Source organism: Coregonus clupeaformis, chromosome 1, assembly GCF_020615455.1.
Source record: "Coregonus clupeaformis isolate EN_2021a chromosome 1, ASM2061545v1, whole genome shotgun sequence".
Classification (NCBI taxonomy): domain Eukaryota; kingdom Metazoa; phylum Chordata; class Actinopteri; order Salmoniformes; family Salmonidae; genus Coregonus; species Coregonus clupeaformis.
Window position 1 is genome coordinate 61079266 of NC_059192.1, and position 12995 is coordinate 61092260.

At 47.2% G+C, this 12995-nt stretch overlaps 1 protein-coding gene across 5 annotated transcripts in view; it reads left to right on the forward strand.

Moving 5' to 3' along the window:
* The first annotated feature begins 7818 nt into the window (after positions 1-7818).
* The window catches only part of LOC121571460 (protein bicaudal C homolog 1), a 116243-nt gene continuing 111066 nt past the window's right edge, over positions 7819-12995 (forward strand). For all 5 annotated transcript variants that reach the window (XM_041882930.2, XM_041882956.2, XM_041882949.2 and 2 more), the window contains exon 1: positions 7819-8236. In XM_041882930.2, coding sequence (XP_041738864.1) covers positions 8044-8236 — 193 coding nt within the window. In that variant the 5' untranslated portion in view covers positions 7819-8043. The remainder of the gene's footprint in view (positions 8237-12995) is intronic.

A 12995-nucleotide genomic window follows, 5' to 3' on the forward strand; every position in this document is an offset into this window, starting at 1 on the left:
TAAAAATATATTTGAATATCCCTGTCATAGCCATCCTAAGGATAGCCTTTCCACTCCCTATTTAATCTTGCTCTTGTGACTAACTGGGTACGAACCAGGTCTCCTGCATGTCACAAGACTGTTAGCCCTCTACCAAAAGATTTGTCACAAAAACTGTTGTGTTAAATAGCAAATTGTGCCTACTCTGGTCTTGGCACGTGCGCTCTAGCCAACAGCTTGCAGACACAGTGCGGGTAGGCTGTGCGGGTAGGCTAGTCTACATGATGAGATTATTATGGATAAGAGCGAGAATATTTGTATTTGTCAAATGGCAGTCAAGCATTGATCATCCTGGCACCAGAATAAACCCGTCGATATTTATTTGAAAGGAGCATCAAGATCACTGTACACTTTCACAAGCCTGTGAAGTTCATCATAATGTATTTAATCTATAGCCTAATAAACTGCATGGTTTCCCGAATCATAGTGGGAGGACCACAAACCACCATATCATCGTGTGACTCCAAATGTACTTTGAAATGATGGTTGTTATATAAATATATGTGAATAAAGGTGTTTCCACCGCCATTTCTCACATAGTTAACTTTACCGACACAAAAAGATCTCACCATGTCGAATGAACAAATGATCTGTCTGCATTTATAAAATTGTACCAAAACTGTTTCCATCACAGCTGTCATTATTGTTTTTATACGGTATGATTTTCCTCACATAAAAACTGTGGATGGCAACGTGTTTTCAGTATGAAAATGTATGCACTCACTACTGTAAGTCACTCTGGATAAGAGCGTCTGCTAAATTACTGAAATGTAAATGAAAATGTGTTTACTGTCGAATAAAAATGAAGTAGTTTAAATGTTTACCCATTTAGGCAAATTGCGAAATAATAAATTGTCTACAGCCTGTATGCCCTCCCACCTATCTGTTTCATGTCTCAGGTTGCCCGCAAAAGACAGCATGGATAGATGTGTTTCTAGCATAAAGCATCGCAGACCAAAGCACTGTTATATATCACTTTATATAATCGGATCCGTTTTATTTTATTCAAAATCTTAAGCTAACAAGGGGTAGGCCTCTGCTTTTGCCATTTTCTTTAATAAAAGGTAGGCCTATGGCATACCCTCTCTTACCCCATCAATTCGAGTCTTGGTTTTAACTTAACAGCCCTTCACTGACACGGAGGTAGGCTATTTAAAGAGTGCATAGTGGGTAGATGAATTGACTGACACATCTATGGTAATAGCAGCCTATAACCTAATTTCATCTGTCAAAACGGCCTACCTCTTATTTCTTAAATAGGAAGAAATAGACTCCAACACAAAGTCTAATTAAAATGAAGATGGTTTAAAATGAATTATTTCTACTCGAATTAGCCTACTTTCACCACCATGAGCTGTCAATTTCCGATTGATAGTGCCGCAGCTGCTGCTGCTTCAAGTTTCAGCATCAAAATGTAAGTTACTCGAATCTGTCTTATTGTGAGGTCAATAACTCTGATAAATACATAATGGGCAAGAAACATATAGATTTTAATCAAATCAATTATAGTAGTAACAAGCTATCAAAGTTGACATCCGGTCCTCCTCATCTTCAAGCTGTCCTTCTCAAACTGAACAGAACATAGGCTATAGGCTAGTCCGTGCACAAGATAGTGATTTTTTTTTGGACTAGCCCTAATCAAAAATAATAATCTGAAGAAGCCTTTGTGTAACGATCCCGGCAGTCTGAGTCGGGTCCTGTCTGTGGACTAGTTTTTCGGCTCGTGATCTCCAGTTTCCCGAGGGTTCTGGAACGCTCCGGGGAGCTCTCTTGATTTCCGCACCTGCATCCCATCAGCAATCTGCACACCTGGTCCTGATCATCACCCTTCTTAGGCTCTGGCCTAACATCCATTCCCTGCCGGATCGTTAGCCATAAACATCATTCTCCCGGAACCTTCATCCAACCTCTGCCTGGTGGTCGGCGGCTGCCGAGCCAGGATTGGATCAACCACTGCACCCCCAACAACTAATCAACGCCGCCCGCTCTGTTCCCTGGATTATTCAGCATCACTCTTGAATTTGTAATAAACACTCACCTTCGTTTCAACTTACCTTGTCCTGGTCTGCTTCTGGGTTCTGGCTTAGTAAACCGTGACAGAACGATCCGGCCAGTAATGAACCCAGCGGACCTGGACTCTGTTCGCCATGCCATTACCCATCAGGAGAAGATGTTGGGCCATCATAGCACGGAGCTATGGGAGATCGCGTTGGCAGTTCGGAACCTTTCTACCGGTCTGACGGAGGTCCAGAACCAGCGCAAGTTTCCGGTGGAGGATCCACTACCGGTTTCACCCATCTCGCCTGCCGCGTCTGGAGCTGTGTCCTTCCGTGAGCCCAAGGTTCCGGCCGCGGATAAATATGAGGGGGAGCTGGGAAGATGCCGTTCTTTCCTTATGCAGTGTGGGTTAGTGTTCGATCTACAGCCCTACTCTTATGCCACAGACAAGGCTAGGATAGCCTTTGTGATTGAGTTGCTGCGTGGTCGAGCGCTGGAGTGGGCTTCAGCCGTTTGGGAACGACAAGACCCCTGCATGGCTTCATACCAGGGGTTCACGGCCGAGATGAGGAAGCTCTTCGACCATTCCGTCCGAGGGAGGGACGCAGCTAGGCGCCTGTTTTCGCTTCACCAAGGAACTGCAGCGTGGCCGACTTCATGATCGAGTTCAAGACGTTGGCTGTGGAGAGTGGGTGGAATGAGGAGTCTCTGCAAGCGGCCTTTTACCAGGGTCTGTCGGAGCAGCTCAAGGATGAGTTGATCTCCTATCCGAGCCTAGTGACCTGGACAGCTTGGTAGCCTTGTCTATTCGGGTGGATAATCGAGTCCGAGAGCGAAGGAGGAGAAGCAATGGGGTCCGTCCAATCGATCAGCTTCTCAGGTTCCAGTCGGGTCGGGGATTGGACTAGAATACGTCGATCATCGTCCACCACACAGGATTAGGGGAGAGGTCCTGTCTCCCGATTCTGAACCAATGCAAGTAGGGCGGCACGGGTTAACCAAGGAGGAACGCCAACTCAGACGTAGGACTAACTGCTGCCTCTACTGTGGTGGTTCGGGACATTACCTCGCCACCTGTTCCCGGCGGTCGTCAAACTGCGCGGCTCGCTAAAGTGGGGAGGACTTTTAGCGAGCCAGTTTCGACCTCTCAATACCTCTGTCAGACCCCGTTTCCCGGCTACCCTTGTGAACAGGAATCAGAGCTTAGCGATTAACGCTTTTATCGATTCAGGTGCCGATGGAAGCTTTCTTGATGCCGAGTTGGTGGAACAGCTGGGGCTTTCCAAGGAGCAATTGCCGGAAGCCATTGAAGCGACCACTCTGAACGGCAGTAGTCTGGCACGTATCACGATGAGGACTGAACCGGTTAAGATGCTGTTGTCGGGGAATCATTCGGGAGATGATTTCATTCTTCATTCTGCCGTCTTCCCATGTTCCTCTGGTCCTTGGATACCCCTGGCTGAAGGAACACAATCCCACGTTCGATTGGGTGACGGGCAAGGTAACGAGTTGGAGCCTTGATTGTCATGCTAACTGTCTCAAGACTGCCTGTCCCCATTCGGTTCCCAGTCAGGTGATTGAGGCTAAACCCCCAGATTTGTCCCTGGTTCCCGAGACATATCACGATTTGGGGGAAGTGTTCAGTAAGCAGAAGGCTCTGTCACTCCCTCCCCACCGACCATATGATTGTGCCATCAACCTGTTCCCTGGAGCTGTCTACCCCAAGGGAAGGTTATACAGTATCTCCGCCCTGAACGTGAGGCTTTGGAGACCTACATCAAGGAGTCCCTAGCTGCTGGTCTCGTTCGTCCCTCGTCATCACCCCTGGGGGCAGGATTCTTCTTTGTGGGTAAGAAGGATGGCTCTCTTCGACCGTGTATTGATTATCGGGGGGTTGAATGACATCACGGTCAAGAACAAGTATCCCCTGCCCTTGATGAGTTCTGCTTTCGACTCCTTACAGGGTGCTACGGTGTTCACCAAGCTAGACCTACGCAATGCGTATCACATGGTCCGGATCAGAGAGGGAGACGAGTGGTTGACGGGTTTCAATACACCGATGGGTCACTTCGAGTATCAGGTGATGCCGTTTGGACTGACCAATGCTCCAGCGGTATTCCAGAGTATGGTGAACGACGTCCTGAGAGATATGATCGGTCTCTTTGTGTTTGTTTACCTGGATGACATTCTGATCTTCTCGAAGGAACCTTCCGACCACGTCCAGCATGTCCGGCAGGTTCTGCAGCGATTGTTGGAGAATCGCCTGTTCGTGAAGGCCGAGAAGTGCGAGTTTCACGCCCACACGACATCCTTTCTCGGGTACATCATCTCCAGGGAGAGATTAGGATGGACCAGGAGAAGGTTAGAGCGGTTCTGGAATGGGCCCAGCCCGGTACGAGATTGCAGCTCCAGAGATTTTTGGGGTTTGCGAATTTCTACCGCAGATTCATCCGGGATTACAGCCGTGTGGCCGCTCCGTTAACTGCCTTGACTTCCAGTATCAGGAGCTTCAAGTGGAATCCGGAGGCGGATCGAAGCGTTTCTGGATTTGAAGAGGCGATTCACCAACGCACCGATTCTCTCTCAACCGGACACGGCCCGTCAGTTCGCCGTTGAAGTGGACGCGTCTGATGTGGGAGTTGGCGCCATCCTGTCGCAGCGATGCTCCACGGACAGTAAACTCCATCCCTGCGCCTACTACTCTCGTCGCCTTTCGCCTGCGGAGAGGAATTACGATGTGGGTAACCGGGAGCTTCTCGCGGTGAAACTTGCCTTGGAGGAGTGGCGCCACTGGTTGGAGGGGGCGGAGCAACCGTTTATTGTCTGGACTGACCACAAGAATCTTGCTTACGTGCAATCGGCTAGACGTCTCAACTCCCGTCAGGCCAGGTGGTCGTTGTTTTTCGGACGATTCAATTTTTTCCCTGACGTTCCGACCTGGATCTAAGAACGGCAAGGCGGACGCCTTGTCTCGGATGTTCTCCAAGACGGAGGAGAGTGGGTCCAAGACCGAGACAATTCTCCCCCGGAACTGCGTCGTGGGAGCTGTTAGGTGGAAGATTGAGGAGGAGGTGATGGCGGCCCTTCGGACGCAGCCCGGTCCCGGTAACGGTCCACCCGGTCGGTTGTTTGTGCCTGAGTCGGTTCGTCCTGCGGTCCTTAAATGGTCCCACGCCAGCAAGATGGCTTGTCACCCTGGCGTGGCTCGGACGATGGCGTTTCTTCGCAGACGTTTTGGTGGCCTGCCATGGCCGAGGATACTCGGGGTTATGTTGCTGCCTGTCCAGTGTGTGCGCAGAATAAGAGTACCAATCGGCCCAGCTCTGGACTACTTCACCCCCTTCCTATTCCCCCGGCGACCATGGTCGCATCTGGCCCTGGACTTTGTCACTGGGTTGCCCGCTTCTGAGGGGAACACGGTCGTTCTGACTATCGTGGACAGATTCAGCAAGTTCGCCCACTTTGTGCCAATTGCCAAGCTTCCCTCTGCCTCGGAGACGTCCGAGATCCTGGTTAGGGAGGTTTTCAGGGTCCACGGTTTGCCCAGTGATATCGTTTCCGACCGTGGCCCTCCGTTTACCTCTGCTGTCTGGAAGTCCTTCTGTTTGGCCATTGGAGCTACAGTCAGTCTCACATCTGGTTTTCACCCCCCAATCTAATGGTCAGGCGGAGAGAGCCAACCAGAAGATGGAATCCACGCTACGCTGCCTGGCCTCTTCCAACCCCACCTCCTGGGTCTCTCAGTTGCCTTGGGTTGAGTATGCCCACAATACTCTCCCTACATCTGCCACTGGGATGTCTCCCTTCCAGTGCCTGTATGGCTACCAACCTCCCTTGTTCCCTTCTCAGGAGAAGGAGCTCTCAGTGCCTTCTGTTCAGGCCCATATTCGTCGTTGCCACCGGACCTGGCATCGGGCCAGAAAGGCACTCCTTAGAGTTTCGGACCGGTATCAGCTCCAGGCGAATCGTCGCCGGATCCCCGCTCCCACCTACACCATCGGAGATAGGGTCTGGTTGGCCACACGGGATCTTCCTTTACGGACTGAGTCTAGGAAGTTGTTACCGAAGTTCATTGGTCCGTTTGTGGTGGAGAAGGTGATCAATCCGGTGGCAGTTCGACTCAAACTCCCGAGACGCTCAGAGTCCATCCCACCTTTCATGTCTCCTGCCTCAAGCCTGTTTTCCTCAGTCCTCTGTTGCCTCCTCCGCCTCCTCCTCCTCCTCCTCGGATGATCGGAGGTGGTCCTGCCTACACGGTGCGACGCATCATGGATTCCAGACGGCGGGGCCGGGGTTTCCCAGTATCTCGTGGACTGGGAGGGGTATGGTCCTGAAGAGAGGAGTTGGATTCCGCGGCGACAGATCCTAGATGCTGACCTCATTCGTGACTTCTACCGCCTCCATCCTGGCGCTCCGGGAGTCCGCCCGGTGGCGTTCGTCGGAGGGGGTACTGTAACGATCCCGGCAGTCTGAGTCGGGTCCTGTCTGTGGACTAGTTTTTCGGCTCGTGATCTCCAGTTTCCCGAGGGTTCTGGAACGCTCCGGGGAGCTCTCTTGATTTCCGCACCTGCATCCCATCAGCAATCTGCACACCTGGTCCTGATCATCACCCTTCTTAGGCTCTGGCCTAACATCCATTCCCTGCCGGATCGTTAGCCATAAACATCATTCTCCCGGAACCTTCATCCAACCTCTGCCTGGTGGTCGGCGGCTGCCGAGCCAGGATTGGATCAACCACTGCACCCCCAACAACTAATCAACGCCGCCCGCTCTGTTCCCTGGATTATTCAGCATCACTCTTGAATTTGTAATAAACACTCACCTTCGTTTCAACTTACCTTGTCCTGGTCTGCTTCTGGGTTCTGGCTTAGTAAACCGTGACACTTTGACTCTCCTCCTGAACTGCCTACACAGTTCAGCCATTGGTTAGGCAGCACACAAAAACGTTTTTGATCAGGAAGAGCAGAGCAGGGTTTAGGGTTGGAATATCCATTGCAGTGTGTAATGCAGCCTAGTTGTATTTACACCATCCCAGCAGCTATTATAGAAATATAATTTTGCTCTGTGCTCTGAGCATACACTTCGTGGCCTATAGCATATAGGCAATGAATCATTTGATAGAGAACACACGAAATAGCCTATAGACACACTTGATATTGTATGCTCAGCTGAGAATCAGAGATGAGGGGCGGCATCAGGCACACATCAATTTATAGCCTAATAAGCAACTGATTACAAATTACAAATTACACGACCCTCCCCTGAACTAGATTGAAAAAAATACTAAATCCTCCCCTTCATTGAAATTGCAAAAGCATGACCCTCCCCCATTTTCCTACAGGGAACCATTCTGTACATTTCGATTCATCCCTTAGCATTAAATGTGGAGTGGAGCTTTATAGTTAGGGTAGGCTACTTGTTGACATCATGTGACCCGCATACCTTCAAAAATATTCCGCAATCCTCATTTATTCAAAAACACCGTTTCCATCATCATTTGTCGCAATAAAAAAAAGTTCGACCCAAAAAAAATCCACCCATGTCGAACGAATAAAAATGTCGATCTATAGAACATTTCTCCTATAGCCTATCTGCCGTTTCCATTACACATGTCGCAATGTTTTTTGTTTGTTGCGACATTGCTTTTGTCGGATGAACCTGGGTCAATGGAAAATAAACCAGTTTATTGGGACAAATGAGGGGAAAGAATAATACATGCTAAAGAAACTAAATTTGGGAGGAGTCCCACATCTTTGAGTTGTGTCTGACACGTGAAACTTTACTTGTGTTCTAGACTCAGCAAACTGTGGATCACAAGCGCCACTCAATGGGGAAAACAGAGCCTCGAGGCAACGGTCGAGGAAGAAGTCACTGCGCAACAATGAGTCTGTACAACATTTCAGAGTGATATATAAATAAGGGAAAGTAGGTTTTACACTCCACAACGTGGTAGTTTACAACTATTTCGAAACGCAGTGGCCATTGGAAACGTTGCTGTGCAGCGCAATGGCTGCCCAGTGCGACTCTCTGAGCGGATACTTGCAACAGTCGGACCACGGCTCAAATAGCGAGCGTAGTACTGACTCCCCGGTCCCCGGCTCGGAGGATGACTTGAGCGGACCCCATGCCTTACCAGACCCGGAGTGGACGGAGGAGAGATTTCGAGTGGACCGCAAGAAACTGGAAATCATGTTATTAGGTAAAGAAAAAAATACAGAAATATTGTGCCATGTTTTGCTAAATTGTACAACTTTTGACTACAGTTAAAAACATTCCTTTGTTATGAGAATGGGAACGATGCCAACTGTATGCTTCCCAAAAAATTGTTTTACCCCATCGTAAGGTATATGTTCAATCAATATTACATGCATTAAAACAAACTTTATAGACAAGGTACAATAGTTTATGCAATACTAGTTATTTAATTCTGACTGAAGTTTAGCATTGTTAAGTGAGGTCATGGTCACCACTATAGCCGCGGGAGTGTGGGTTCGTTTCCCACGAGCGGCCAGTATGAAAATGTATGCACTCACTAACTGTAAGTCGCTCTGGATAAGAGCGTCTGCTAAATTACTAAAATGTAAAATGTAAGTAGGGGTGCTGAAAAATCTGAAATAAAATATACAAACAAAGAAAATATTTTTTTTCCACAAAAGAGTGAATAGTGCACTGGGCCTTTATTAGTATTAGCGGACCGATATAGAAGTCTGTAGTAGGAGCAAAAACATTTTTTGAGCATCTCCACTTTGGCAAAAAAGGTAGTTGGATAATTAAGAACAGTATCTTGCAGGATTCAATAGGTGGAATTGGAGGAGTTGTTGCCCTGTCCCTTTCTCTGCGATTGTCATTCTAATGGAATCCAGACAGAATAAAAATATAACCTGTCCTCAAACATTTACATCAAAAGGTGCAAAGATACAACATCCACATCAAATTAAATATTTTTCTTAATCAAACAAACACTTTTTGTGCAGTATTAATTTACCATCTTTACAAACCACTTAATGTAAATATACATTACTGTATTCTACATAGGCTGATCATCTAGGTTTGTACCTATAGACTTTCCATCACCATGAAGAATAACAATGTAAAATACAATATTTGAGTACATTGACACATCAAGTGGTTCGTGACGATGTGGCAGAGCGTGGCACTTGCAATGCTAGTGTTGTGGGTTCGATTACCATGGGGGACTTGTATGAACATTTATGCACTCACTACTGTAAATTGCTCTGGATAAGAGCGTCTAATAAAATGGAAAAGGAATGAGTAGACCATTACAGTTTTCACATAGAAGTAAGTTGCATTTGCAAAGTATTTCAAGAACCTGGAAAACATATCAAGCAAGTATTTTTATATTCCACAAGTATTATCAGATTAACTGTTTTGTACAGATAATTATCAGACTCAAGTTACAAATGCTGGTAAACACTAAAATATACTGACCAAAAATATAAATGCAACAATTTCAAAGATTTTAATGAGTCACAGTTCATATAAGGAAATCAGTAAATTGAAATCAATTCATTAGGCCCTAATCTATGGATTTCACATGATTGGGCATGGGTGCAGCCATGTGTGGGCCAGGGATGGCATAGTCCCACCCACTTGGGAGCCAGACCCACCCACTGGGGAGCCAGGTCCAGCCAATCTGAATGAGTCTTTCCCCACAAAAGGGCTTTATTACAGACTGAAATACTCCTCAATTTCATCAGCTGTCCAGGTGGCTGGTCTCAAACGATCCCGCAGGGGAAGAAGCCGGATGTGGAGGTCCTGGGCTGGTGTGGTCTGCGGTTGTGAGGCCGGTTGGACGCACTGCCACATTCTCTAAAATGACGTTGGAGGCGGTTTATGGTAGAAAAATGAACATCAAATTCTCTGGCAACAGCTCTGGTGGACATTTTAGTGGCCTTTTATTGTCCCCAGCACAAGGTGCACCTGTGTAATGATCATGCTGTTTAATCAGCTTTATGATATGCCACACCTGTCAGGTGGATGGATTATTATTATTATTTTGTATTATTATTATTGTTATTTATTTTTTATAGGGTAGATCAGCTTTAATATTGCAGATAGATTATAACTTCCATCAATGTAATTGTCAAATCAAATCAAATGTTATTGGCCACATGCGCCGAATACAACAGGGGCAGACATTACAGTGAAATGCTTACTTACAGCCCTTAACCAACAGTGCATTTATTTGAATAAAAAAAGTAAAATAAAACAACAACAAAAAAGTGTTGAGAAAAAAAGAGCAGAAGTAAAATAAAATAACAGTAGGTAGGCTATATATACAGGGGGGTACCGGTGCAGAGTCAATGTGCGGGGGCACCGGCTAGTTGAGGTAGTTGAAGTAATATGTACATGTGGGTAGAGTTAAAGTGACTATGCATAAATAATTAACAGAGTAGCAGCAGTGTAAAAAGATGGGGTGGGGGGTGGGGGTAGGGGGCAGTGCAAATAGTCCGGGTAGCCATGATTAGCTGTTCAGGAGTCTTAAGGCTTGGGGGTAGAAGCTGTTGAGAAGTCTTTTGGACCTAGACTTGGCTCTCCGGTACCGCTTGCCGTGCGGTAGCAGAGAGAACAGTCTATGACTAGGGTGGCTGGAGTCCTTGACAATTTTGAGGGCCTTCCTCTGACCGCCTGGTATAGAGGTCCTGGATGGCAGGAAGCTTGGCCCCAGTGATGTACTGGGCCGTACGCACTACCCTCTGTAGTGCCTTGCGGTCGGAGGCCAAGCAGTTGCCATACCAGGCGGTGATGCAACCAGTCAGGATGCTCTCGATGGTGCAGCTGTAGAATCTTTTGAGGACCCATGCCAAATCTTTTCAGTCTCCTGAGGGGGAATAGGCTTTGTCGTGCCCTCTTCACGATTGTCTTGGTGTGTTTGGACCATGATAGTTCGTTGGTGATGTGGACACCAAGGAACTTGAAGCTCTCAACCTGTTCCACTACAGCCCCGTCGGTGAGAATGGGGGCGTGCTCAGTCCTCTTTTTATTCCTGTAGTCCACAATCATCTCCTTTGTCTTGGTCACGTTGAGGGATAGGTTGTTATCCTGGCACGACACGGCCAGGTCTCTGACCTCCTCCCTATAGGCTGTCTCATCGTTGTCGGTGATCAGGCCTACCACTGTTGTGTCGTCGGCAAACTTAATGATGGTGTTGGAGTCGTGCCTGGCCATGCAGTCATGGGTGAACAGGGAGTACAGGAGGGGACTGAGCATGCACCCCTGAGGGGCCCCTGTGTTGAGGATCAGTGTGGCAGATGTGTTGTTACCTACCCTTACCACCTGGGGGCAGCCCGTCAGGAAGTCCAGGATCCAGTTGCAGAGGGAGGTGTTTAGTCCCAGGATCCTTAGCTTAGTGATGAGCTTTGAAGACACTATGGTGTTGAATGCTGAGCTGTAGTCAATGAATAGCATTCTCACATAGGTGTTCCTCTTGTCCAGGTGGGAAAGGGCAGTGTGGAGTGCAATAGAGATTGCATCATCTGTGGATCTGTTGGGGCGGTATGCAAGTTGGAGTGGGTCTAGGGTTTCTAGGATAATGGTGTTGATGCGAGCCATGACCAGCCTTTCAAAGCACTTCATGGCTACAGACGTCAGTGCTACGGGTCGGTAGTCATTTAGGCAGGTTATCTTAGTGTCCTTGGGCACGGGGACTATGGTGGACTGCTTGAAACATGTTGGTATTACAGACTCAGTCAGGGAGATGTTGAAAATGTCAGTGAAGACACTTGCCAGTTGGTCAGCACATGCTCGGAGTACACATCCTGGTAATCCGTCTGGCCCTGCAGCCTTGTGAATGTTGACCTGCTTAAAAGTCTTACTCACATCGGCTACGGAGAGCGTAATCACATAGTCATCCGGAACAGCTGGTGCTCTCATGCATGCTTCTGTGTTGCTTGCCTCGAAGCGAGCATAGAAGTGGTTTAGCTTGTCTGGAAGTCTTGTGTCACTGGCCAGCTCGCGTCTGTGCTTCCCTTTGTAGTCTGTAATAGTTTTCAAGCCCTGCCACAATCGACTAGCGTCAGAGCCGGTGTAGTACGATTCAATCTTAGTCCTGTATTGACTCTTTGCCTGTTTGATGGTTCGTCGGAGGGCATAGCGGGATTTCTTATAAGCGTCCGGGTTTGAGTCCCGCTCCTTGAAAGTGGCAGCTCTACCCTTTAGCTCAGTGCGGATGTTTCCTGTAATCCATGGCTTTTGGTTGGGGTATGTACGTACGGTCACTGTGGGGACAACATCATCGATGCACTTATTGATGAAGCCAGTGACTGATGTGGTGTACTCCTCAATGCTATCTGAAGAATCCCGGAACATGTTCCAGTCTGTGCTAGCAAAACAGTCCTGTAGCTTAGCATCTGACCACTTTTTTATTAACCGAGTCACTGGTGCTTCCTGCTTTAGTTTTTGCTTATAAGCAGGAATCAGGAGGATAGAGTTATGGTCAGATTTGCCAAATGGAGGGCGAGGGAGTGCTTTGTATGCGTCTCTGTGTGTGGAGTAAAGGTGGTTTAGAGTTTTATTTCCTCTGGTTGCACATTTATCATGCTGGTAGAAATGAGGTAGAACGGATTTAAGTTTCCCTGCATTAAAGTCCCCGGCCACTCTGCATCACTTCCAATCCCCCCATATGTTTTTTTTCTTCTCGCAAATATATATATATATATATATATATATATATATATATATATATATATATATATATATATATATATATATATATATATATATACATATACATACATGCACACATACATACATACATACATACATACACACATACATATAAATACGTATACATACATACAGTGGGGAGAACAAGTATTTGATACACTGCCGATTTTGCAGGTTTTCCTACTTACAAAGCATGTAGAGGTCTGTAATTTTTATCATGGGTACACTTCAACTGTGAGAGACGGAATCTAAAACAAGAATCCAGAAAATCA